The 24,142-nt window shown below is 38.5% G+C and overlaps 1 protein-coding gene across 8 annotated transcripts in view; it reads right to left on the bottom strand.

Annotated features, from left to right (window-relative positions):
• Nucleotides 1–24,142, bottom strand: part of clcn2a (chloride channel, voltage-sensitive 2a) — a 47,026-nt gene that overhangs the window by 12,133 nt on the left and 10,751 nt on the right. For 3 of the 8 annotated variants that reach the window (XM_043216826.1, XM_043216804.1, XM_043216836.1), the window contains exons 2-17: nucleotides 17,015–17,168; nucleotides 9,089–9,220; nucleotides 7,280–7,408; nucleotides 7,037–7,170; nucleotides 6,849–6,926; nucleotides 4,782–4,811; nucleotides 4,284–4,362; nucleotides 4,024–4,149; nucleotides 3,847–3,931; nucleotides 3,382–3,483; nucleotides 3,119–3,203; nucleotides 2,789–2,947; nucleotides 1,448–1,517; nucleotides 964–1,074; nucleotides 429–639; nucleotides 183–316 (exon numbers count right to left, since the gene is read on the bottom strand). In XM_043216826.1, coding sequence (XP_043072761.1) covers nucleotides 183–316; nucleotides 429–639; nucleotides 964–1,074; nucleotides 1,448–1,517; nucleotides 2,789–2,947; nucleotides 3,119–3,203; nucleotides 3,382–3,483; nucleotides 3,847–3,931; nucleotides 4,024–4,149; nucleotides 4,284–4,362; nucleotides 4,782–4,811; nucleotides 6,849–6,926; nucleotides 7,037–7,170; nucleotides 7,280–7,408; nucleotides 9,089–9,220; nucleotides 17,015–17,168 — 1,819 coding nt within the window. Of the gene's footprint in view, nucleotides 1–182; nucleotides 317–428; nucleotides 640–963; nucleotides 1,075–1,447; nucleotides 1,518–2,788; nucleotides 2,948–3,118; nucleotides 3,204–3,381; nucleotides 3,484–3,846; nucleotides 3,932–4,023; nucleotides 4,150–4,283; nucleotides 4,363–4,781; nucleotides 4,812–6,848; nucleotides 6,927–7,036; nucleotides 7,171–7,279; nucleotides 7,409–9,088; nucleotides 9,221–17,014; nucleotides 17,169–24,142 lie in introns of those variants that run through there. The other 5 variants (XM_043216810.1, XM_043216818.1, XM_043216843.1 and 2 more) reach the window with 5 other exon arrangements.

Below are 24,142 nucleotides of genomic sequence, written 5' to 3'. Positions count from 1 at the left end.
AGAGTTATTTCAGCCGAATCACTCTTCTATATTGAGCAAAATGGAGAAAAAAAAAGACACTTTAGAAAGAAAATCGTCTAAAATTTGTCTTACAATTCCTAATGTAAGATAGTGGTATGAAGAACATGTGCAGAACGACCGATTTTTTTGTGCAAAACATACAGATATATGATATGTCTCACCTTTGGACTCCACCAAGGCCAGGGTTTTAAGCTGGCCTGTTATGAGAGCTTCCTGCAGATCCCGGTAAGATGAGGAGAGAGTGATAAACCGCACGTCTCTCACCATTATGTCCTCCACACGGATATTATATTTCCTACAGGTAAATAAAAAAAGAGAGAGAGCGAGAGAGATGGGAGTAAGCATTCAAAAAGCCAGGGGAATGATATGAGAGTGATAATTTGGGGAAGTTACGTAACAGCCCTCACTCCTGTCCCCAGCCCAGCTCTGGCAGGTAGGGAAGTTTCTGGATCCGGATGATGGAATCATAGAGGGAAGGCTGCAGACTCTGAGCCACGGCATTGGCTAATATCACAGCGATCATCACGGGCAGGATGTGCGAGATTTGGCCGGTCAGCTCGAACACAATGACGGCGGTGGACACGGTGTGAGTGACTGCGCCAGAAAGAGCCGCCGCCCCTGTGGGAATCACCATTTCGTCCCGCATCAAATTACAGTAGCAGTCACCCGCCGCAAGCCATCTGATTTCCTATTGTGCTCCTGACAAGCTTTCTGCTCCGCTGCACAATGCAGCGCTACCGCTGAAGCCATTTCCACAGGCGAGATCTAATTTGGCTGTTGGTCTGTGTGGGTTAATGAAAAATGTATGACTCTTGCATACAACACCCTGCAGGTTCAATTACGTGTGTGAATAAGATATAGCTACGACGGGTTGAAACTGATGGCTTTTGAAAGAAAACAAATGGACATCCGCGAGAAGGCATGCACAGTCGACGCTCTCACCTACAACTGCGTATCCGCCGGGAACTATGGGATATACAGTGCTGTCGGCGTGTATCCCTTCGGGAAAGACGGCAGCCATGCTCTCGCCCACCAGCCGACCGAACGCAGCCCCTGTGCGGCACACACAATTCACAACGTAGATTCCGTGACATTGTGGAAGCGGCGAAAACGCCAATTTTGTAACACGTGCTTGGCGTATACTTACGTGATGTCACAAACATTGACTCCAGTGATTTTGACGTGTTTACACACAGGCTTTAGTGAGTCAGACAGTGATGAGGGATGAAAATGGAGAACACGATTGCGGGAAAAGGAAAACAACCATTAAGAACAAACTAAAGTATGATGGCCGGCATGAACACAAAAGCAAAATAATGTTCGAAAGTGCTCGCTCGTACAATAGTGAATTGAAATGGAAACCAAAAAAAGCATATTGCAGAGTGTTGACTTTCCAAAACAACACACGCAAGCTAGAATCACATACCAATGAGGAAAACCGGCATGAAGGCCCCGCAAGGCACAGGCATTGTTGTGGCCACAGCTGACATCCAGAACTGAGGAAAACATTTAGAAGCCACAAGGTCACACACTTCAACAAAGACATTGTTTAATAATTATGCAATATCACACTGGCAATCGCGATTCTGTACTTAAAATCAAGATGGCTGTGATTCACCAAAACTGCACAATTCAACATACACAATGGACCTTTTCACAAGACTGTGATGACATGGGTATGAGCATCATAAATCCTCGAAAGTTTACTTTTTTACTCTCCCATTCACTGATCTTCAAGTTAACACATATATGACCATTTCTGCTGCCAAGAAACCCGGGAAAATGTGAAAAAGATCCATAGTTCAAAAAAGGTTAATACTTGGTCATTTATATTCAGAGACAATCTCACCAGATTGGTTTGATTTTGCATCTAGAACAATTAAAAAATATGCGGTATAATACAATGTTACATGCATCCTTCACATATTTCCCAGGGTTTAAAATTGCTGTTTAAAGAAATAGTTCACCCAAAGATAAAAATTTACTGAAAATGTACTTACCGTCAGGTTATCCAATATGTAGATGAGTTTGTTTTTTTATCAGAACAGATTTGATTAAAATGTACATCACTTGCTCATCAGTGGATCCTCTGCAGTGAATGGGAGCTGTCAGAACGACAGTCCAAAAAGTTGATAAAAACACCAAAAGCATCCATAATCTATCCATTATAACCTTGTGAAGTTGAATCCTGTGTGTTTTTAACTTTATTTTTAGGAAAATCTTGTGTATTTACGATAAATAAAAACTATTATTAACATGTTTTAATTCAAATCATAGCTTCTGGCTAAAATACAAGTATTCTATTCATAATATCATAAAATCGAATACATAATATTTCTCCAGCGAAAAGATAAATATGCACCGTTTTCAAGTACAGTTAGTTCTGAATAAATATGTTAGAGGATTTTGATTTGAGAGAACAACAGGGGATGGCCTTTATTTTGGCCAGATGCAACAGTTTAAAGTTAAAACTTCTAAATGATGGATTTATTTATTAATAAACCAGCAGCTTTTAACTTTACAGAATGTCAAATGATGGACTGCAGTTGTGTGGATTACTTGAGGATTATTGTGATGTTTTCATCAACTGTTTAGACATTTATTCTGACCGCTCACATTCACTCCAGGATCGATGAGCAAGTGCAGTAGTGCTAAATTTCTCCAAATCTGTTCTGATACAGAAACAAGCGTATCTACATCTCGAATGGCCCGAGGGCGCATATATTTACAGCAGATTTAAGATTTGGGGTGAATTGGTGAGACACACCTTCATGACAATGAAGAGGAGGAGTGTGATGAACACACTGACTTGTGGGTGCTTCCAGGCCTGAGGTACGTGACTTGAGTACGCAAACTCCTCAGCAACACCTTGCTTGTACCAGGTCTGGTTGTCAAACAGTGCCACTAGTGACTCATGTTGAGTCAGCTAAATGAGGAGGCAGCGCAGTTTGTTATTTAATGCATAATTACTGATCTGGAACAAATAAATCTATCAGCATGAAACACACTTGAAAGACTGAAAAAGTCTGGTTGTGTGAAAAAAAAAAAAAATCAGCAAATTTCAATGAAACGCATAGTAAATCTCGAAACATCAGACCTGGCCTGCCATAAACTGCCCAAACCCAGGAGGAAAGGTGAGCGTAGAGACAAGAAGAGTGACCACTGCTGGATACACTAGTCTTCTATGGGTAGCCAAACACGAAAAAGAATAATTACTTTTTATGTATTAAAAATACATTTGTTAATATATTTTGTTGTAGCATTTTTAACAATAAAATAAAATGCTGAGCAAGTACCTAAACAAAATACACTGTATGGCAAGAATTATTGTTAATGTAAGAGAAGCAGTAAAAAACTCACTTTTTTAGCAAAAACTTGTTGATGGTTTTCTGTTTTCGCATAGATTCTACTATGATCCTGTTCAGGTAGACATACAGCGCTCCCCCAAAACCACTGGCAATCCTAAAAAAAAACATTACAACAACAAAACAACTGAAACATCAACAAGTGGCACTGTGTATCTATCATCCCTGCACACTTCTATTTTACAGCTTAGAACTAAGAATTAAGTTCTAAGGATAATTAGTTGGATTTAAAGACTAGACATGTGAACTCGGCCTGTCAACCAGAAAACAACTCTTAATGTTTGAAAACAGAAGGATAAGCTTAGCAAATAAACTGTTCTAAAGAGCTTAGACATTTTTAACGTAAATGTTTTTGGACAAGGATATTAGTTGCGTGAAATCTGTCTTTTGACGACCGTCTTTTAAATTATGTAAATCAAACTCGTTTTTGGGAGAAAGATGGCAAAGGTGAGACACAAACCCGAGCACAGCAAAAGCTGGAAGCTCTTGCAGATCAAAGGGAAAGTCCAGCCGAAAGCGCGTTTTGAACAGAGCCGTGATTGTCTCTGCAATACGCCGAAGAGAGAATGACGGTCAGAAATTTATGACGAATGAATCACCTGACTGTGCGGGCTATCACAACGCATTTCTCCCTCACCCTCATCCTTATTCCACACCGCCAGCACCCTGAAGATAAAGGCACTGAAGGTTGCAGCGAAGAATCCTCTCCAGTAGTTCCTCACGGCAAAGAACGTAGATGTGACCTCAATGCTAAACAGCACTCCTGCCACAACACAGCAGATCATACGACAAACAGCTATGCTCAAAGCTGGAAGCGTACAGGGGGAACGTTACTGTCGTAAATGTGATATGGCGTTATCTCCAGTGGCCAGCTATGATCACAATGTCTGGACTTACCTCCAATAGGGGCTGCAAAGCAACAGCCCACCCCCACCGCACAAGCAGCTGACAGCATCTCTGTGTTTCTCAGCTCGTTCTGTCAGATTAACAAGAATACGCAATAAATGCAAATCCGGTTTCAAACGACTGTCGCCGTGGCATTTTACAGGCAGCCAAGAGTGGAACAGAGTAATTACACTGACGGATACATGGCAAAGACATGCGGAACAAGGTATTGCTATGAACACAATTAAAAAATGGACAAACACTGCTCTTTCATTCACTACGTGCTATCTTTTGTGAACGGTTACGGTTTGCTACGGCCAGGGAGGATGAAGTCCGGTGAGACGCTAAATTACGATGGAAAAATGGTAAACTTGAGAAAAAAAGAATCACAAATGGAGATTAAAAAAAAATTAAATTCGCTTTTTTTTTTTTTTTTTTTCGTTCATTATAACACTTTCAATCAATCTGATCACATGGACACACCCAAACATAGTAATACCTGCATCTTACCTTGTTTCCCTCAAAGGGCTCTTCCTTCAGCAGTAAATCAAAATAACACATATACATGTGAGTATCTTTCTTTCAACACCTAACAATGCTTTAAGTACTTGCACTGCTGTTGTTTCAAGACTGTGTTTACAAAAATAAATAATTAAAAATTCAACTATCTATCAGATTATTCAGGTGTATAATAAATCTTACTGTTTAACCACAATCACCCCTATAAATTATTTTGAAATCACACGTGACCCTGGACCAGTCATACGTGCCAATTTTTTAATACATCATCTGAAAGATGGATAAATAAAATAAAAAGAGATACAACAGCTTGAAAAGAGGGTGCAAAAAATCTAAATAATGAGAGAATCATCTATAAAGTTGTCCAAATGAAGTTCTTAGCAATGCATATTACTAACCAAACATTATGTTTTCATATAATTTACTAAATATCTTAATAGAACATGATCTTTACTTTTTTATCATAATGATTTTTAACATTAAGGCAAAATTGATCATTTTAACACATACTATGTATTTTTGGTTATTGCTATCAAATATACCCCAGCGACTTAGGACTTAAGGTCGTGTGGTCCAGGGTCACATATGTGAATTTTCCTTCAATATGGCAACATTATCCACTGTTTCTGCCACCGAATAAAAAAACAAAAATATTATCTAAAATTCTTGACGTTAAATTTCATACATTCTTTGAAATTTTAACTTTATTTTACAGAACTGTGATATACACAATTGAGTCAAAGTCATAATAGGATATACTTGCAATTATGCCTTTTTTGGGATTTTATATTTAGCAATTACGACTTTTTCTGACCATTTATTCAGAATTATAAACTTGTAATTGCAAGTTATAACGTCCAGTTTTGAGAGGGTTAGAGCTATGCGAGTTTACGTCGCGCAATTCCGACAAAAAGAATCATAATTGCAAATTTTGTATCATGCAATTATGAGAAAAAAACTCTAAGGTGTGAGATAAAAACTCATTATTAGCTTTTTTAGTTTTTTTATATTCAGTACCAGAAACTTTGATCGTTCCCTTTTTCTTGCTTCTAGAATATTTTTCTTTTACCCTGACCATAATTGGTGCTCATTCATATCCCGATATCAAAGTAACACCCACAGGTATGAGGTGTCAGACAAATAATTATCAGCACGGTCCGTTACCCCGGACCCCACTGCCTGACTGTCTGTGTAAACATGCCATTGACATTTGCCTAATTAAAGTGCATTCAATTACAGTGAAACAGTTAAAATGTGCCGGAATGTTTACGCTCTCCGATTTTCTGTCAGGTTCACTCTGCTCTAACAACATGTTATTGATCCATTCCCCAGCGTGCTGTGATTTCTTAGGTTACTTTGTGGGTAAAGTCCACAGGGTTGATATAGTATCACACGAAGGCCGTTTGACTCATTTTAGCGTGATTTACAAATGGCTCCATTCACTGCGCTTGCAAATCTCTTGAGAACTGATACCTTATGTACTCTGACTAATCACAGACTAACATAAAACCCTAGAGAACCCTCAGCTGCTTGTTTGTATGATACACGCAGATGAGACTGGAAGAACAAGGCCATGACGTTCCAAGTGCAGTGACATGTAAAGTGATGATACAAACACAAAGTCATTGGTAACGCTTTATAATATCTGTCATTAATAGGTCATTATAAATAAGCCATGGCATGCATTTAACAAATGTTACATGATGTTTAATTGATCAATAGTTAACATGCAGTCAGATATTATTAGTAGATGGTATCCCAACTTTTTTCCTTTTCAAGAAGAGTCGGAAAATATCAGATTTAAACTTGTGTCGTGCGTGCAAGAGAGCAAAAGGTTGGAAATGTTTATTTGTTACCTAACGCAATTAGATTCATGTAATTTTAAGAATCCAAAAAATGTGGGAAATTCATAATTGAATTTCACTGTGTATGTAAATAACGTTATGTTAATAATGTTTGCTAGTGGAAGGTATTATAAAATGTATTATAAAATGTTACCAAAGTATGAAATGTCAGAAAGTTCCTGACAAAAGACAGCATTAGTAGAAAGCATCTCACCATGTAGATTCCTCCAAACAAGGCCATGAATTTGCTCAACAGAGCAGCACACAGACTGGCAACATGAACAAATGGTCCCTAGAGGACGCAGGAGGAGATAGAAATAACAGATGTGATCACAGGGCGAAGGCTTAACGCATTTTAGTATTAGAACACTTATCTAGGATCAGATATCCCCTCTCATGCACCTCTTTGCCCAGAGGCATGCCACTTCCAAGGGCGCAAGTTAAGCCAATCACTTTGGCAACGAAGGTTTTGAAAGTGAGGTACTCTTTCAGCACCACACCTCGGAGAATGGTCTTCATCTCTGGGATCCCAGAGCCTAGAGGAAGAACAGACGAAGGGGGTTACAAAGAGATCTGAGAAAACGTAAAGGCCGTTTGGCTTAAATTGATTACATGAGCATGGGTGAATGTGTGCGCGTATCTCACCCACTGCCTGTGGCGCCAGTATCTGCGTGAAGCCGGCGGAGAAGGTGATGAGAACCACTGGGTAAGTGACCCAGGCCAGGTACTGCAGCAACATGTTACTGTGCAGACCACCATACATCCACTTCTGTGCTGCAGACACGATACACACACACACACCATATAATTACATCTCTGTAGAGGAATAAGACGTACTTATGCGCTGTTCTATGCCATTTGTAGCATAAATAGTGTGAGTAGTGTTCATATTGAAAACTGCAAAAGGAAAAAGCAAACTATATATCCACACTATATATACCAAAAAAGGTTGGACTCTTAATGTACTCAACATGCAATCAACTGTCTAAAAATCATACACTGGATGGTATGGAAATAGCACATAGTAAAACTGCATAACGTACAGATATTTGGTACACAGCTATAGACTGTTCATGTACATTTACTTGTCCTCATTTAATTGTAAAAGTTAATTTCCCTGCCCAATTTTCTGCATAGATGTTTTGGAATGTATAATACCTATTGGTGTGGCTGAATTTTTTTAGATAACTGAATAGAGTATGCATTTACATTTACTTAGTTATGCATCTACAGTTATTTAGTTGTACATCTTTAAAATATTTTCCCTACATTAGTCCACTCAATCAGTACACTTTAAGGAGCGAATGAAAACGAATGTGAATTGGACACTGAGTGCACCAGAAGGACTGCCATTTTTGCATCGTTTGCTTGCTGCTTCATAATCATTTAAAACGGGTAGCTCCAGTAGTAAGATTAAAGCATTCATCTTGAATTCTGTCCCGGAAATGATGTATAAACCATAGTTAAATGATTTAATAATCAATGTACAATGATTTGTATCTGTGTTGCATTATGCTGTATTAAACCATGAACGAGTGCTTTGTTAAATGAGTGGATGGATAGTTTAGCTGTGGGCACCATCCTCTGATAAAAAGTGGCCATTCATTCATTCACATGACACCGTCTCGTTATTAGTAATTTTTTTTAATTCATTTTTTGTCCCTTACCAATTCAACAGCTGCCTTGGAAATTATACTGTCACCTATTGGTGTGGATGAAAAAATTAAGGCGTTTCAAAAAATCTTTTTTTAATTGAACAAATGCCCATAACTGAATCAAAAGTTCACACAAATACTGAAATTATTTGGATCTCCTTAGCCCCTAGTTTTTGTCCCCTATGATTTCAACATGGCAACCAACATTAGGAAGTGACCTACTCTATGGCCATGCCCTGTAAGTAAAATGTTTTTGTGCTCTTGCTGATTTGAAATACCAGTCGTTTGCATTTGTTAATTTATTGCAAGACCAAGGTGTGGACTAAGAAGAGAAACAGGCCCTGTGTTAAATAAACAGTTGATATGACTAGAGTCTTCATTTCATGCGAGTGTACATCATTTAAAGCCTCCGTCTTAACATATTATTAACAAAAACATACTATCTGTCATTTTTGTAAATCTTTGAGTTGTTTTATATGTGGAAAGCACTTGATGTTGAAGAGCTGTCCTTGAAATGTGCTAAAACAATTCAGTGCCTTTTTGTTAATTGACTGCCACAAATAACTGCCACACCCCAGTCCTTGTAAATAAACTCATTCTTTTGTAAAACGAGGTCAGTGATTTGGCACCATTCGTTCAGGCATTAATGTACCTTCCATCCCAGAATACACACGGTGACGATATCCTACTGAAAAAAAGCAATACTTGACTGATTAAAGGACACCATCTGTACTTTCACAGAACCCTGTCAAGCAGAAAATTGTCCTTTTCTTTCTTTTCATTCTTTTCTCTCTCTCACCTTGCTGACAGAAGGCAATAGTGTAGTCCATGGCCCAGCTGACCAATGCCATGAGAAGCCCCAAGAGGATGAGAAAGATCCAGTCTTCACCCACACGGGAAATCAAGAACTTCTGACACCGTGATGTACAGACTGCAGAAACACATTGTAGAAATAATTCACCATCATCATGAGAATTCTGTCATCACTCTAGTGTCGTTCCAACTGTATTACCTTTTTTTTCCTGATGAACGCAAACAGTGACTTATAATAATATGCTGTTCGCTCCTGTCCAAACAGTTCTGAGTAATAAGCACCAATGCTCTGAAGTTGAAAAACATGCAAAAGCAGCATGAAAATCTACTTATTTAAGTTACTGTTCAAAATTGACTGTTTTTGAAAGTAGTCTCTACTGCAGGTCAGGACAGCACTTAATTGATGAAAAATACTGTAAAAGATATTTAGATATACCTTTTTAAATGAACTACTATTTTATATATTAATATATATATATATATATATATATATATATATATATATATATATATATATATATATATATATAAAAATGTATCTGTCCCAAATCCCAAGTCCAGGCTCTCTCACTACCCAGTCACAGCGCACAACGTCACTTGAGTACTAATCAGTCAGACCTGGACCTTATCAGCACCCTCACCAACACAGGAGTACTTTTGAAGACTAGCTTCAACAACCCCTGCTACTTCCAGCTTCTTCATGGCAAAAAAAGGACAGAGGCTAAAGGCCTTGTATTGACTGTGGAGGCAAAGGTTGGAGGAAGCAGCTCATCCCTTCACAGTACTCATCGACCATAAGAACCTACAATATCTCCATGAGGCAAAAAGACTCCTAACCCCTGACATGCATCGAAAGAAAGTCAGGAGAATCTTGAAAACGTCATTGTTTTCCCCATAACTCATTGTTAGCCCCATCCGATGGACCTCTCCTCCTATTACCTTCTCCAATGCCTCCAGATTTCAGTGTGTCTCCGAACCCAACACTCACCATTAATTAATTCCACTCACACCTCTCTGGGCACTGGCCACCCAGGGGCCAACAGCACCCTCCCGCTGCTGAAAGAGTGCTTCTACTGGCTCAATGCGGTTAGTCACATGAGAATGTTCATACATACCTGGCTGTCAAGCATCATCAGGATTTTTATTCTCTTTAAAAAAAACGAGAGACAAATCAACTTTAACATATGCTGATAACGCTATATGCTGTCTTAAAATATTATCTTAAATATTTATTTTGTGGCTTATACAGTGAAAAACATGAGAAGAAATGTATTTCGCAGGTTCTTTTTGAAAATCAGCGCCCTGAATTTTTATTGATGACAGTGTTTTTTTTAAATGTAATAATTTTTTAAATAATTAATTGTATAAATTAATAGACATGTTTTAAAACATCGAAAAAGAGCTAATAGCTAATATTTTATAGTCATCACAGTGCTTTATGTGGTGATTTGCTATAAAATTACTGTTGCAGGGCAATAACGTAATGCATTTTATTAATGAAATTAATCTTAATAATAATTATAGACAGAATAAGAATTTCAACTGGCTTACATTCATTGGAAATGCTAAATCCTAAATGCTAATTTTTCGTTCATAAATTATATGACTTATAATTAGCAACCATATTTAGCAGTTGTCATTAATATATTACAAATAAGAGTAATAAGAGTATCATAAGAGAAGTTTAGTACCGCGGTAAAAAGTAACATATGTCTTTTTTCAAGCTGCTGTAGGCTATATTAAAAATTATTTTTTAAAAAAGTTGATTAGGCGTTCATTACTTTATCTCAATTACATTTTTTTTAGCACCCCCTCTGAACTGTAAAGCTCCTCTCAATTATATATATATATATATATATATATATATATATATATATATATATATATATTTTTTCACCCTCATATTCTAGATTTTGAAAAAGTTGTTAAAAGTTGTTAATGGCTGGTTTCTTGGTTCAGAGTCACATATACACTGTACATATATAGCACATGAGTATATAGCAATTGTATGCCAGGAGGAACCAGCAAAACCTCAAATGTCTACATTCATGTTCCATTTCTTTTCATTGGTTTTTAATGACCTGGGGGTGAGTGAATGCAGTCATCATTTTCACTTTTGAGTGATCTAATCCATTAAGCACCTAAAACATCCACCGTTTCCATCTTCTTTGTAGGTCAGTCTGTGTTCACAACACAGATACAGGCTGTATGAATAGGAAATGAACAACGCAGAGCAATTACCCAAACTCAGCAGTAGGTGCACAGTATGCTTTAATGAAGTGAACAATTGCTCATAAAAGAGCTAGTTTTCCACTGGAATCCCATGTTTCCAGACTCATGAGAAAACTGAGAGTGTGAACAATTGCGCTGTTGCATAGGCGGACAGGGTTGCGGAGACCCAGACAGGAAATGGCTTGTGTGTGTGAAGATAAGACGCATCTGAAAGACAGCGGAAAGGGAAGGGTCACGGCAGGTGAAGGGACACCTCTGAGTACGTGACAGAGGCACTGCCCCGCCAGCTTCAGCACCCGCTTAGCAGCCCTTTGCCCGGCTCCTCTGTGCGGGAGTTGGCACACGGGCAGATTTGCCCACTGAAGTGGCACAACAGATGTCTTTGCTCTCAAAATAAACCCTGTAACAATCCACAACCGAGAGAGCAATAAGCCGAACCAAATTTACCGCAACTCAAATGCGCAAACCTGCAGTGCTTATCTCCCAACCACGCCAGACAGAAGTGCTGAGATGCGGCATATTTTGACACTTAATTGGAGTTTGAGGAATAACCGTATAAATATGCAGAGCCCATGCTTCCCCACACAGATTTTAGTGTCTTTGACAAGTGAGTCACAGGCCAGCACTGGAAGTGACATCCTTATGTGGCATGCATGCATAATATAACAATGTATTATATATCCAAGATCTATTTATATCCCCGGAGCGAGTAGAAAGGTGTAGGAGGGTTCGGTGAGAGGCAATAGTATCTGCCCTCTTTCTGCCTGATATGACAACTTATGCAGCATTTTCTGCATTGAGCCTCACAGTTTCCCATGAGGGCGAGATGGTGGACCTCTGCCAGTTCTCTGTTTTTATCCACAGATCCGAAACAATTAGTACTGAAATAGACGGATTAAGTCGACTGTGGTGGTAGGACTTCGCTCTAAAGTTGCATAGAGAACAAACAGCAGGATGCTGACAGCTTGTCGCAAATCTACCCCCCTCTGTCATCTTAAAATTCACAAATAAAGTCTAATTATACGAGGGGGAGAAAGAGAGAGGGAGAGAGAGATATGAGCTTACATGCTCTGTTTGCTTATGGGCATATATACGAAAAAGTATACAACTTGTTTTGACAAAAGCACAAATATATGCATAATCAAAATAAGCTGATCACGGCGCACTGTTTGAATTCATTAATCTGGTTTATCACAGAAAAAAATACAGACAGCTAATGTTTTGGATAACACTTTATTTTGATACTCCACGTTAAGTACTACACTAACTATAAGTAACTTTGCAAATACGTGTTAACTGCCAGTCATTTGAGCATTGGCCGTTAGCACGCTGTAAAATGCCTTTAGTGGACTAGCCACTAAGCAAAAGTGGTTTTTTTTGTTTTTTTTTTAAATGCGTCACTTTGCCATGGAGTTTTCATAAAAATGTAGATATATTTGCAAAGAAAAAGCTCTAGATTATTTCTAAAACACAGAAAAAAGAAAGCGTAAACACTAAACACATTTTTTGTGCTGACGCCAGTGAAAAGTTTTAGGGTAATTAAAAATGTAATCAGGCCATTTGATAAAAAAAAAAAACCCTACCTGTGCCAAGCACTGCTTGTTTTAAAAAACTGACCATGTAAATCAGTCAATACATTTCTCTTTCGTAATTACAGCTCATTGGGATAAAGAAGAAGCTGGAACAGGCAGAAACACTGGAAGAAAATGGAAATTTTTATATAGTGCGGCTCAGACTGTAGGTGGAGAAATTTGACAACTGCTATTAGTGATCGGTCATACTCTATTGTACTGTGTAGGTCAAGTGCTAACAAACTCAAATATGTTGTTGTATTCTGGAAACAGGCCCAGAAAGCACAAACCCGTGACTGCCTATATTTATAAGTGAATTTATTCAAGTATTTTATAATAAGCTGGCATAACAATGCTGACTTCATCTCAAAAGCTAATGAGCCGCCTACAAAGGCCGCATTTTAAAATCATCATAAGCATGTTCTCGACCAAAAGGTAGACGTCTTAATTATGCTGCCTGCCAAGATACTCTCTTATTGCCAACACATCACACATATCCTTCAAAGCAAAGGCAATCCCAAAACACGCTGTGAAAAAATCCTTTGCACAATGCTTAAAAGTACTGAAATAAATAGATTAGTGTAAATAAAAATGTATCCAATATTTCAGTGTGCTATGAATTCTAAAGGGATAGTTCAACCTAAAATTAAAAGTGGTCATTAGTTACTCACCCTCTTGTCAGACCTTTGTTTATCTTCAGAAAACAAATTAAGATAGACAGCAGTGCAACTGACATGTTCAAGGCTCAGAAAGGTAGGAAGAACATTGCTGAAATAGTCAGATGCTATATATATAATATATAGTTTTTATATGATGTATCCACAGTTATTAGAGCCCCATGCACCATGCATCTTAACAAGCTAATGGCAAGCAAGCTATTAAATATGAAAATCCAGTGCAGAGGCCCATGTATATTTTGCTGTATATACAGAACACTCCAAATCAGTCTCTTATGATGGTTAGGATGCCTTAACAGGTAACCACCTATGCAGGCAATATGCAGCTTGGCAGATTGCTTGGTTTCGGAACAGAAATACAGTTGGATGAAGGAATAAAACAGAAATGAGACAGAGACACAGAGTGAAAGCAACAGACAAATGATGCCAGCTCTGTAGACCGGTGTGTAGGTAGTGAGCTGACAAGCCTCCAAACCCCTCAAACTCAGTCAAGGAGGATCAGAAGACCTGCGCTGCACACTGTGCTGATAGATTTCTCATGCTTTTCACACTCAACAGGGAGGCGGGAAGGATGATATTGAGACAGATGCTGTGTGTCTTTGGAGATTACGCAAGGCCAAAAGAGCAGTCTATTTATATTACAAGAAACCAATGAGATACCTCATTAGCACTAAAAACATTGGACTGCGAGACACTGTTGCCTATTTAATGAGAGCTCAACTTTTTTTTAATAGTTCAGGGAATTTATCACTATTCCAATATGAATGGCCACCGCTTTTGTTCAAAGCTCGCTTTTTTTCAGCCAATCGTCTTAACGTACCATTAAATGGAAAAATAAATCACTGCTGCGTAAATAGTTTTTATCTCTAAACTCAAACGTAACGGTCCATATAACGCATCCTTTGGCGAACGCTGACGTATTTCTAGACACAGATGCACAGGCACACACGAAGACACAGTGGCTCATTATAGATACAATGCACGTCTATGCGTCTCATCTATCACCCCTAAACAGCGCAGACTGATTATGCTCCCTGCTGGTGAATGGCGAGCACTGCACAGAGGTGCGGAGGGAATTGAACAGGCTGATAAATGCCTCAAGTTGTTGTTTACAGGCTAGACAACAGCATACGCTCAGCGTCAAGGCTTGAAAAATTATTGGGCAAAATGTCTCCACCATAAATGTGAAGACCATGAAGATGCCTTTAAGATTCAGGTGATGACACACCTGTGGAATGTGCGTGACAGATTGATAAACAACAGCCACACGGCTACACAAACCAGTGACAATTAATCACCACTAGAGGGCAATCCAGAAACCAGGAGGTAAAACACCACATCTGCAAGTGTCAGATATGACCATATCCTGTTTCATGAGCATACCCAGATGAACCTTGTTGGGGAAAATGCATGAAATGGGTTTAAATATGATAAAAGCTACGATTTGTGCTGGTCAGTGCTAACAAAGCTGGTTGGCTAGCATGTTGTACTATGGTGATGCTGGTTGACCAAGAAAGACATGACGGTTAAGTTGAGACTATGGTGAGATTTGCGGGGTCCGTCTCCCCTGATTCAAACCTGAAATCCCCTAAGGAAGAGGACGGAGACTCAAAACTATGTATAACTTTTACATATAGAAGAAAAATTTGTTTTATCAACCTCAGAGCACAAACAGAAGTCGTGTCATCTGAGGGGGGTTACCATAGCAACGGTGCTTGATCGCTGTATGAGTACATTGACAAAACATGAAGTACTATCATTATTTTTGTAATTTATGATTTCTTTAAAGCCACCGGCAAAAAAAAGCTAAATATAGAAATTTTGCATTTTTTTGAGAAAAAATTATTATTTATTGGTACAGGTCATTATGTTTTATTCATGTAACCTTCTAATTTTTAAAAATCAAAATAACTTCCCCGACCTCTGTGCAATGACATCTCTTCTCTGATGACGGGTACAAAGCAAGACAATAATCCTTCTTCTTCCTGTGACTCACATGAGAATGCATTAAGAAGCTTTTTCACTCAGAAATTCAAAAATATTTAATTTCATGCTCATTTTAGTTGTCTTTCCGAATTTAACAGAATAATTCACTCAGCATCCAAAACACAAAATATACTGGTGACCGGTGATGCTGGGATGTTCTAGATCAGTGAGGTCTGGGGCCCACTTGAAGGCATTTACAAACTTCCAAGGGGTCCCCAATAGTCTTGGGCAATATGCTAAACTGTTAAAGTTGTCCTATCGTCAACCTGTAAGACCGTGATACACAATATTATTGTGCTAATTTATTTGTTTATTTGAACCAACTACAGCATAAGCCTAATATGACTGAATTTGTATTTAACATGATAACAATTTAATATAAATATTGTAGGTTACTAATTATGATGCTTACAGTTGACTTAGTTATTCAATGAGCAGCTACAAAAAGTGAGCAAAGATAATTGACCAAAAAATATCACTGACTTCAGGCTACAGTACAAGTATATGCACTGCCCTTATAATTTACACTGATAAACAAATCTCTCATAATTACATTGCATATACATAATGTTTATGATTATAGAATTTGCAAGACAGCAAAACTCAGTTGTTTCAGTGCTGTCTCATCTGAATGTCTCTGATTGGCCATTGCATCAATAAAGTCAATGGAACTGTGTGTGATTGGTTATAACGTGCAACACTGTAAAACCGAAATCCGTGCAAAAAGAAATATGAAAGAACAAAGAAGCCCTAATATTAATTTGATAGTATTACTAGCGTGATAATGATAATAAAATCATCATCATTTTAGTTTTGGCAAAGTCATCAGTCACAGGCGCTATCTCTGATTATCGTTTATACACAATTATATTGTCTATCAACATAACCCTAATATGTTTTACGATTTTTTAAATTCTGTTAACTTAATCTTAATTGAACTGCTAAAAGGTATAAATCAAGGTAAAAAGGTATACACCAGCTTATACGGGAAGGCATCTGAACAAAGGGTGGCTTTGAGCTCCAAAAGTTTAATAAGCACTGTGTTAGATAGAGATGAAAGTACAACTGTTTCGATCCTACAGGAAAAGCATGAATCTTCATGTGAAGTTCTACTGCAACTGATTCCATGTGGGCCTGAACAAGACTTTAGATGCATCAACCTTACTCAGCCCGAGTAAAGCTCAGATCTAGAGTCAAATCCCTCCCACTTATCTCCAGCATCGCTCTCGCCTAATCCCCAATTCCAGCATGTTCTCTCCTCTAACTCTTTTGCCTCCTGCCCTTTGTGACCCTTTTCCTCTTTCGGTTCCCGGTGCCGCTCATCCTTGTGGATTTGCTCTGCTTTCTTAGCTTTGCTCTGTAGCCACTGCTGCAAATAGCAAGCTATGACGCTAGCAGACCAGCCAGCAAACAGTTGGCGCACACGTACGCAAGCAACACACCCACCTTGACACTTGGCACACGGGTCCTTCTCATACTCCAGCAGTTCTGGAGCCTGGCCACGCACACTGGCGGTCCTCCGTAGCGCTCCATCCTCACGCAGACGAGCTGCCTCTTCTTTGGCATAGGCCCCCAACTCCTGTGTATAGCGTCCATACATCTGAAAGCGAGACAAGAGTGAATGAAGATTTCACCTGGGAAGGAAATGAAGGGAAACCAAGCTGAGAAGTGCTTCACTGAAATAATGTGCAACTTAACAGGCTGTTCAGAAGCCCATCAAATAAATGAATGTAGTCTGTTGGAGGTTTCTGTCCCTGAGTACGATTCCTGAAACGTTAAGCTACTATGCTTCACTGCAACTGTGCTATTTGTGATATTTATATTTAAAGAAATAGTTCACACAAAAATATACTGAAAATGTATTCACCCTCAGGATGAGTTTGTTTCCTCATTATAAAAGATTTGGAGAAATTCTGCATTACAGCACTTGCTTACTAATGGATTTGTGCAGTGAATGGGTGCCATCAGAAAGCCCAAAGAGCTGATAAAAACATACCAATAATTAGCAAGTAATCTGCATGGCTCCAGTCCATCAAGTAATATGAAAAATAATTTTAAACTATTGCTTGACTCCATCCCCTGTTGCAGTCTTCGCACAAAAATATCTGTTTAGAACTGTACTTCGTCTGCACTTATTCCTCTCCTGATTCAGATGAAAATTTTTTCACTAGAGAAAGCAATGTTATGGATAGAAGACTATTTTTGCTGGAGGCAACAGTTTGAAGTTAAAATGTTGTAATGATTAATTTAATACTAACAGTTTTTTACCTCACTGGAGTCTACTGGATCACTGTAATGGTTTTAACAGATTTTTGATCTATCTGCACAGGAGATGAGCTCAACAAGTAAATTGTATATTTCTCAAAACCTGTTTCAATGAAATCAATGTTTCAATGAGTGAGTAAATTCTCAGCACATTTTCATTTGTGGGTGAACTTTTCCTTTATGCGTTCAAATTTGACCTGATCGGACATTGCAAATTATTCAGTCAATTTTCCTCATGGAAAAGTCCAACTGAGATGGAGCTCTTTTCTATACAAGACTTACAAGACTATAGAGTTATGAATTGTTTATGTTGTTATCTCAAGCATGTGTCCTTCAATCTTTCATGGAGGGCTGTAACTTCTGTAGTGGACTCTGTTCACCTAGACCAGAATAGGCAAGTTCAGTCCTGGAGAGCCGCAGTCCTGCAGAGTTCAACTCCAACCCTGAAAAAAAAATCTCACCTGCGTGTAGCCCTAAAAAAATCCCAAAAACATTGATTAGCTTGTTCAGGTGTGTTCGATTAGGGTTGTAGCTGAACTCTGCAGGAATATGGCTCTCCAGGACCAAAGTTGCCTACCCCTGACTTAGACAGGGGGTGTCCAAGCTCAGTGCTGCAGACTCATGCTGCGTCCCAAAGTGCCTACTTATACTATGCCCTTAAAGTATGTACTCTTTTGGTGAAGAAAAAGTACACAATTTTGAGTGTGTAGTAGAAGCACATGTTCTTCAATCTCTGCAGTCCTGCAGAGTTCAGCTCCAACCCTGAGAAAAATCTTACCTGTGTATAGCCCTAATAATCCTGAAGACTATTTCTAGTGAGTTTGTTTAGGGATGGAGCTGAACTCTGCAGGACTGCGGCTCTCCAGGACCTAACTTGCCTAACCCTGACTTCGACAAGGGGTGTCCAAACTCAGTGCTGCAGACTCATATGCTGTGTCCCAATGTGCCTACTTATACTACGCCCTTGAAATATGTACTTTTTTGGTGAAGAAAAGTATACCTTTTGAGTGTGTAGTAGAAGAGTAGGCAAGCTTTGGGACATACTATCACGTCACGCAACTTCGTCAGAGTTCAGCTCCAACCCTAATTAAATACACCTGAACAAGCTAATCAAGGTCTTAGGCATGCAAGAAAATTCAAGTCAAGTGTACTGAAAGAACATGGAGCTAAACTCTGCAGGACAATCAGCCCTGCAGTACTGAGTTTGAACCCCCGGACAAACAATTTGCTGAAAAAATTTCTGAGCAGATTCACAGTTCTTACACATTTTTCCCACATAGTTCACTTTTCTTCAAGGTATGTTCAGTGCTTTGGAAATTTCCTACATACTTGCCCTGAGTGCAAATTTATATGTACCTTGACGCAGTTGGGCTTTGAAAGTGCCTTTGCCCTGCTGACGTAATGTTTCCTTAGAACTGCACAGAGATGCTCCCACACAGAGCCAGGTGTGTTTTATTTTAAATTCATGCACCTCATACCTCAGATTGAGATGCACAGCTTCCTGTTAAATTGTTGTGCAATCAGTAATCTAATCAGATCAGTAATAATTTAAAGTCACTAAAATCCTGTTAATTCAAATATTATTATTAATATTAAATAATAAAAAAATAATGTGTGTGCCTTCAATGCATTTGGATACCAGAGTTTTATTTATTTATAAAAAAAAAAAAAAAAAAAAATTGTGTTATAAAAAGGTTAGCTTAAAATGGAAACTTTACTGTACATGTTCAAGACAGGCTATGCTGTAACTTATTCAGCATATATCAGCACATTAATTTTTATACCAGTAAGCGGTGACAAATGTTTTTACATGGACATCAGTAATCTAATTATTTACCCTATTCTGAATAAGACAGTATTATGATGATTTTAGAATATTTGCTTTCATGTTCCTGTTTTATGTTCTACAGCATAATTAATAATAATGATATCCGACGTCCGTCAACAGTTCATCTTCAATTGGGAATACTTCACATCTCGAATTAGTTTGTGTTTACTTCAAGTATGACTTTAGCCAGATTAAGGTAATTCTTATTGTCTTAAATGTGTCTGAATATTGTTGTCCATGTAAACCTACTGAGTAACTCAGCTACTCAACTGATTTAAAGACAGTTCATTCAGCAACAAAGCAAGTGACGTGAGTGAGCAATTGAATCGTTTACTTGACCATTTATTTTAAAAACACTAATCCATTCAGGAATGATGCAGCAATACATGAATTCTGCTTGTGTTATATTCATAATTAAAGGCCTACATATGGTAGCACTTACAGTTTTACACTATGTTCAGCCTGCTTTGTCATTTGCAGTTCTTCAGGGATGAGTACACATACTGTCATGTTAGAATAGAGTCTTTTACTTCAGCTTTTTTTTTTATTTAAAAACCTTGTAAAGTTTCAATCAAACGTTATCATATGATTCATCTCAGTGCCGGTTGGTTTGGGTCAAAGATGTTTCTGTAACAAAGTACGCTGGAAAAGAGTTCATGCGTTCTTCGCCGTGTCTGTCATTTTTAAGAAGAAGAAAAGATTAATTGTATAGCTCTTTCTAAGCATCTGGATAGGATGTGCATTTCTTTTCTCCCAGGGCTCTACACATTAAAGCTAACAGTGTCAGAAACAGTGCTGGTGTTACACAGAGATACAGGACCACAATACACCATCGGAATTTAAACTACTTTCACATTTTGCTGCATTGAGCTGATATACGGTAATGTCAAACAGTGAGAATCAAGTAGTTTAAAAGATCATAGTTTGCTCGATGAATGATATTAAATGCATATTCAACTATTTTTGAAACTATAACAAAGAAACGCGTTAAACATCAGCATTTTCCAACCGCCCTGGTGCCAATGAATATTTCATTATTCAATAAAGTAGTTACAGATTATTGCACACAGACTCATGAGACCCACAACAAACTGAAATCCATACTTTTATTCTCAGATTGCCCAGCACAAGTTTTCTGAGACGATTTTGAGCGTGTGATTTAAATGAGCAGTGAGACTTCATTCTTCTCCTCTGAACCCAAATGACTTGTTATTTGATAAAGATGCTGTTTTTTTTGTGTTGTTATACATCTGCAAAAAGTAAATAAAGTTATAATGAGCAGATCCCATGTCCCTGTTCACTACATAATCTATCAGTCTGGATAAAAACTGGATAAACAAATAAAAAACATTTAAAGTAATAAAAAAAAGGTATCGGTTTATGGGTTTGAGTAGAACCATGGGAGACAAATTAAGGACACTGCAAAACAATCCAGAGAGACAGAGATATAACATTTACAGAAGGCAGGATACTGATACCTAGAGTGGCACCTGTAATTATGTTTTTCATTTCAGGCTGATATTCAAAGGTGGACATTTTACAAAGATAGACTTAATAAAGTTCATCAAAGCAGGAGATGAAGTAATGATGAAAAACTGCATCACTCATTGATCATATAAGTGAATAAGGGAGTTTAAATATTTCTTAACAGCCATTAAAACTGGAATTTGGCATGATATGTACTAAAATGTTTTTTATCACTAAGACCATGATATCATTAAGCAGCTTCTCATTGCATATTTGTGACAAACAGTTCAGGTCATTGTGTCAGTCGCAGCATCTCAGTTTCTCAAACGAAACGGCATTTGTCATGAAAAAGAAAACAAAACCACGAAGACACTCTGTGAATTGGTATTTTTGTGGCTTAAAGTGGTGAAAATTTGACATATGTTTCTCCACAGGGAGTAATGAAGGTTTTTTTTTTTTTGCCAAAATAAACCTCCACCACTTTTAAAACTGTTAAAAAACATGCTTCAGTAAGATGATCTGAATCACAGTGGTTTGCACAGCGCATATCCCATTAATACGATCGTCTTGCAATTGCTTGCAATTTACTTCTCATTTTTTTAATCTAACAAATAACAATATTCTTTTTAGTATGTTTAGTATTTAGTATTACCGTTTCAGTTTTTCTACATCAAAATTTCATGATTAATTCAATATTTGCAGTTTCTTTCGAATGATTTTTGAAATCTGGAAAACTGTCTCAGAGGACGTCCCACACCGATTTATATTCCGTGTGTTTAGTGAGGTTTCATTACGGACCCTGACCGGTGATCTGATTAAAGTGTCAATCAATTTAACAATTTTCTTTTACATCACAATTCCGGGAGTCTGTTATTTCGGCAAATCAATAGCGAATTTGCAATAAAGCTTTGAACAACTTTGAATACCCCAGCCTGATTTCTGTTACAATCAACTGTATCGTCCTGACGGGATTTCGTCCTCCGATATGAAAAAAAAATCCTCACGCGTGGGTGACGTAAGGGGGTATTTTGAGCCCTTCCCACCCATTGTAACCCTGTCCTCTGCCTTTCCCTATTCCTTTCTTCTCCCATCCCTCGTTCTTACAGTCAGCTGCTCCCACACAGGCACATGCCCACGGCGCTAAAGATGGAGAGACAGGGATATTGGCAGGTCCGTTGTGTAGCGCCACAATCCCTCTCTCCCACTCCCTCCTCCTGTTTCTCCCTCTCTCTCTGTTCTATAAACACACGGCGCTCTGATCTGAGGAGCTCAGCAGCCAGCGGCACATTGAGATGAGCATCACGATTCCAGCAGACTCTCTCTTCGCTCGCATGAGCAGGTGCAGCTCATAGAGAGAAAGCAAAGCAGCCCGACGTGGATTGATCCGCACCCTCCTCTTCCTCCCCTGCTCCGTCTGCCTCGTTCGCACAACCTTTGCACTCCTTTGTCACTCATTCAAAACGTCTACCCACCTGAAGCCATCGCCCGACAAGCGACGCCTAATCGCACCAAGTCATCGTCTTCATCAGCTTGGCACCCGTCCCTCTCGGACAGCTTGATATATTAGTCCGGCCCAATTAAACTGTCCCATCGTTTACTAACAGAGTGACATTTAACCTTAGCAACACAAGCTGTCACGTTTAGTGACCCGCTGGGGCCAATCAAATCGCACGGCCAAAAAATGCGCGGGGTGAGCTCCTGACCTCTCCCAGAAATCTGGAAATAGGTTTAGGTGACGAGCTGCGAAAAAACAAGGTTTACCCAACAGATGCTGCCTCATCACATCAAGCTCAACCCCGCTAACACTTCAGAGCACGCTCAATCGATACAATAAGCCTCTAAAGTGTTCCCCTTCAGTATCCTAGCGGTCAAACAGACCTGCGGCATATTGACCAAGAAGGGCGCTGCACACGCTGCACGCCTCCACCCCTGTCACTGAGCAGTTATTGGGCAAATAGGGTACATTTATCTATTCTTCACACAGTCGGTACTAGAAGTCAGATCTGATAGCTCTGCTTTCACTTGCAACAGTTCAATGACTGTTGTAATGGTTAAAGACGTGAACATATCGTTTTGGTTTTTTGCCCTGTCTATTAGGCTTCATCTTTTTGATGCATACAATCAGCGTGTGTTTAGAATGTTTAGTGGCACATTAATAATGCTGTTGTCACAGGTCCGTCCTGGATCAAACCAAGCAACAAAGGAGGACGCAACCGCTATAATCAACATGAGGCAGGAGAAACTAGAACTGAACTGACAGGGCTTTTAAACTAATGATAACAAGGAGCAGACAGGTGAGGGAAATCAACTCATAATCGCAATATGCGCACGGAAGAGAAACTGGGGCAGGGAAAACACAGATAGCAAAAACACAACACAAGACAGTCCACCTGAACAGAGCACAACGAGGGCTTTTCAGAGATAATAAACGATTGGATGTTTAAAAAATGTATGTGACACCCTTATAGAAGTATGATAATATTTTGTCATTATTTAAGTCTGTCTGATTTTTAAATTGTGTGTCAAAAATGTACATGTTTGAAAAATGTTATGGAGTTCCACTTTCTGTCACAAAACGTTAATTTCATACATGTCCTCATATGATATAAAATCATGTTTCTTACGCATTTTGGGAGACGTGAATAGGTGAAAAAATATATATTTTTAATATTCTATGAAATATTATATATTATTTAGGAGAATCTTGCACTTATTACTCCCATTATTACGCTTCTTTTTTAATTACATTAGATTTAGTTTATAGATACATTGTATATTATTATTTTTACATTATACTGTACAGTGCCTTGATGCAACCTGTGTTGTTAAAAGCGCTATATAAATAAAAATGATTGATTGATTGATTGATATATAATGATAAAACTTGCATCAAACATGTTTAGCACTGCATCTCACGTCTCCGATGATAAGAGGAAGGGTGGCTGTTGCTTGTTGAGGACTGAATTTGTGAAATGGCCTCAAATGATTAGTAAATAAACTGCAGACCATTATGT

The sequence above is a fragment of the Puntigrus tetrazona genome, chromosome 2 (assembly GCF_018831695.1).
Source record: "Puntigrus tetrazona isolate hp1 chromosome 2, ASM1883169v1, whole genome shotgun sequence".
Classification (NCBI taxonomy): Eukaryota; Metazoa; Chordata; class Actinopteri; order Cypriniformes; family Cyprinidae; genus Puntigrus; species Puntigrus tetrazona.
Note: the sequence above shows the minus strand (reverse complement) of the source record. Positions and strands in the feature narration are given on the sequence as shown.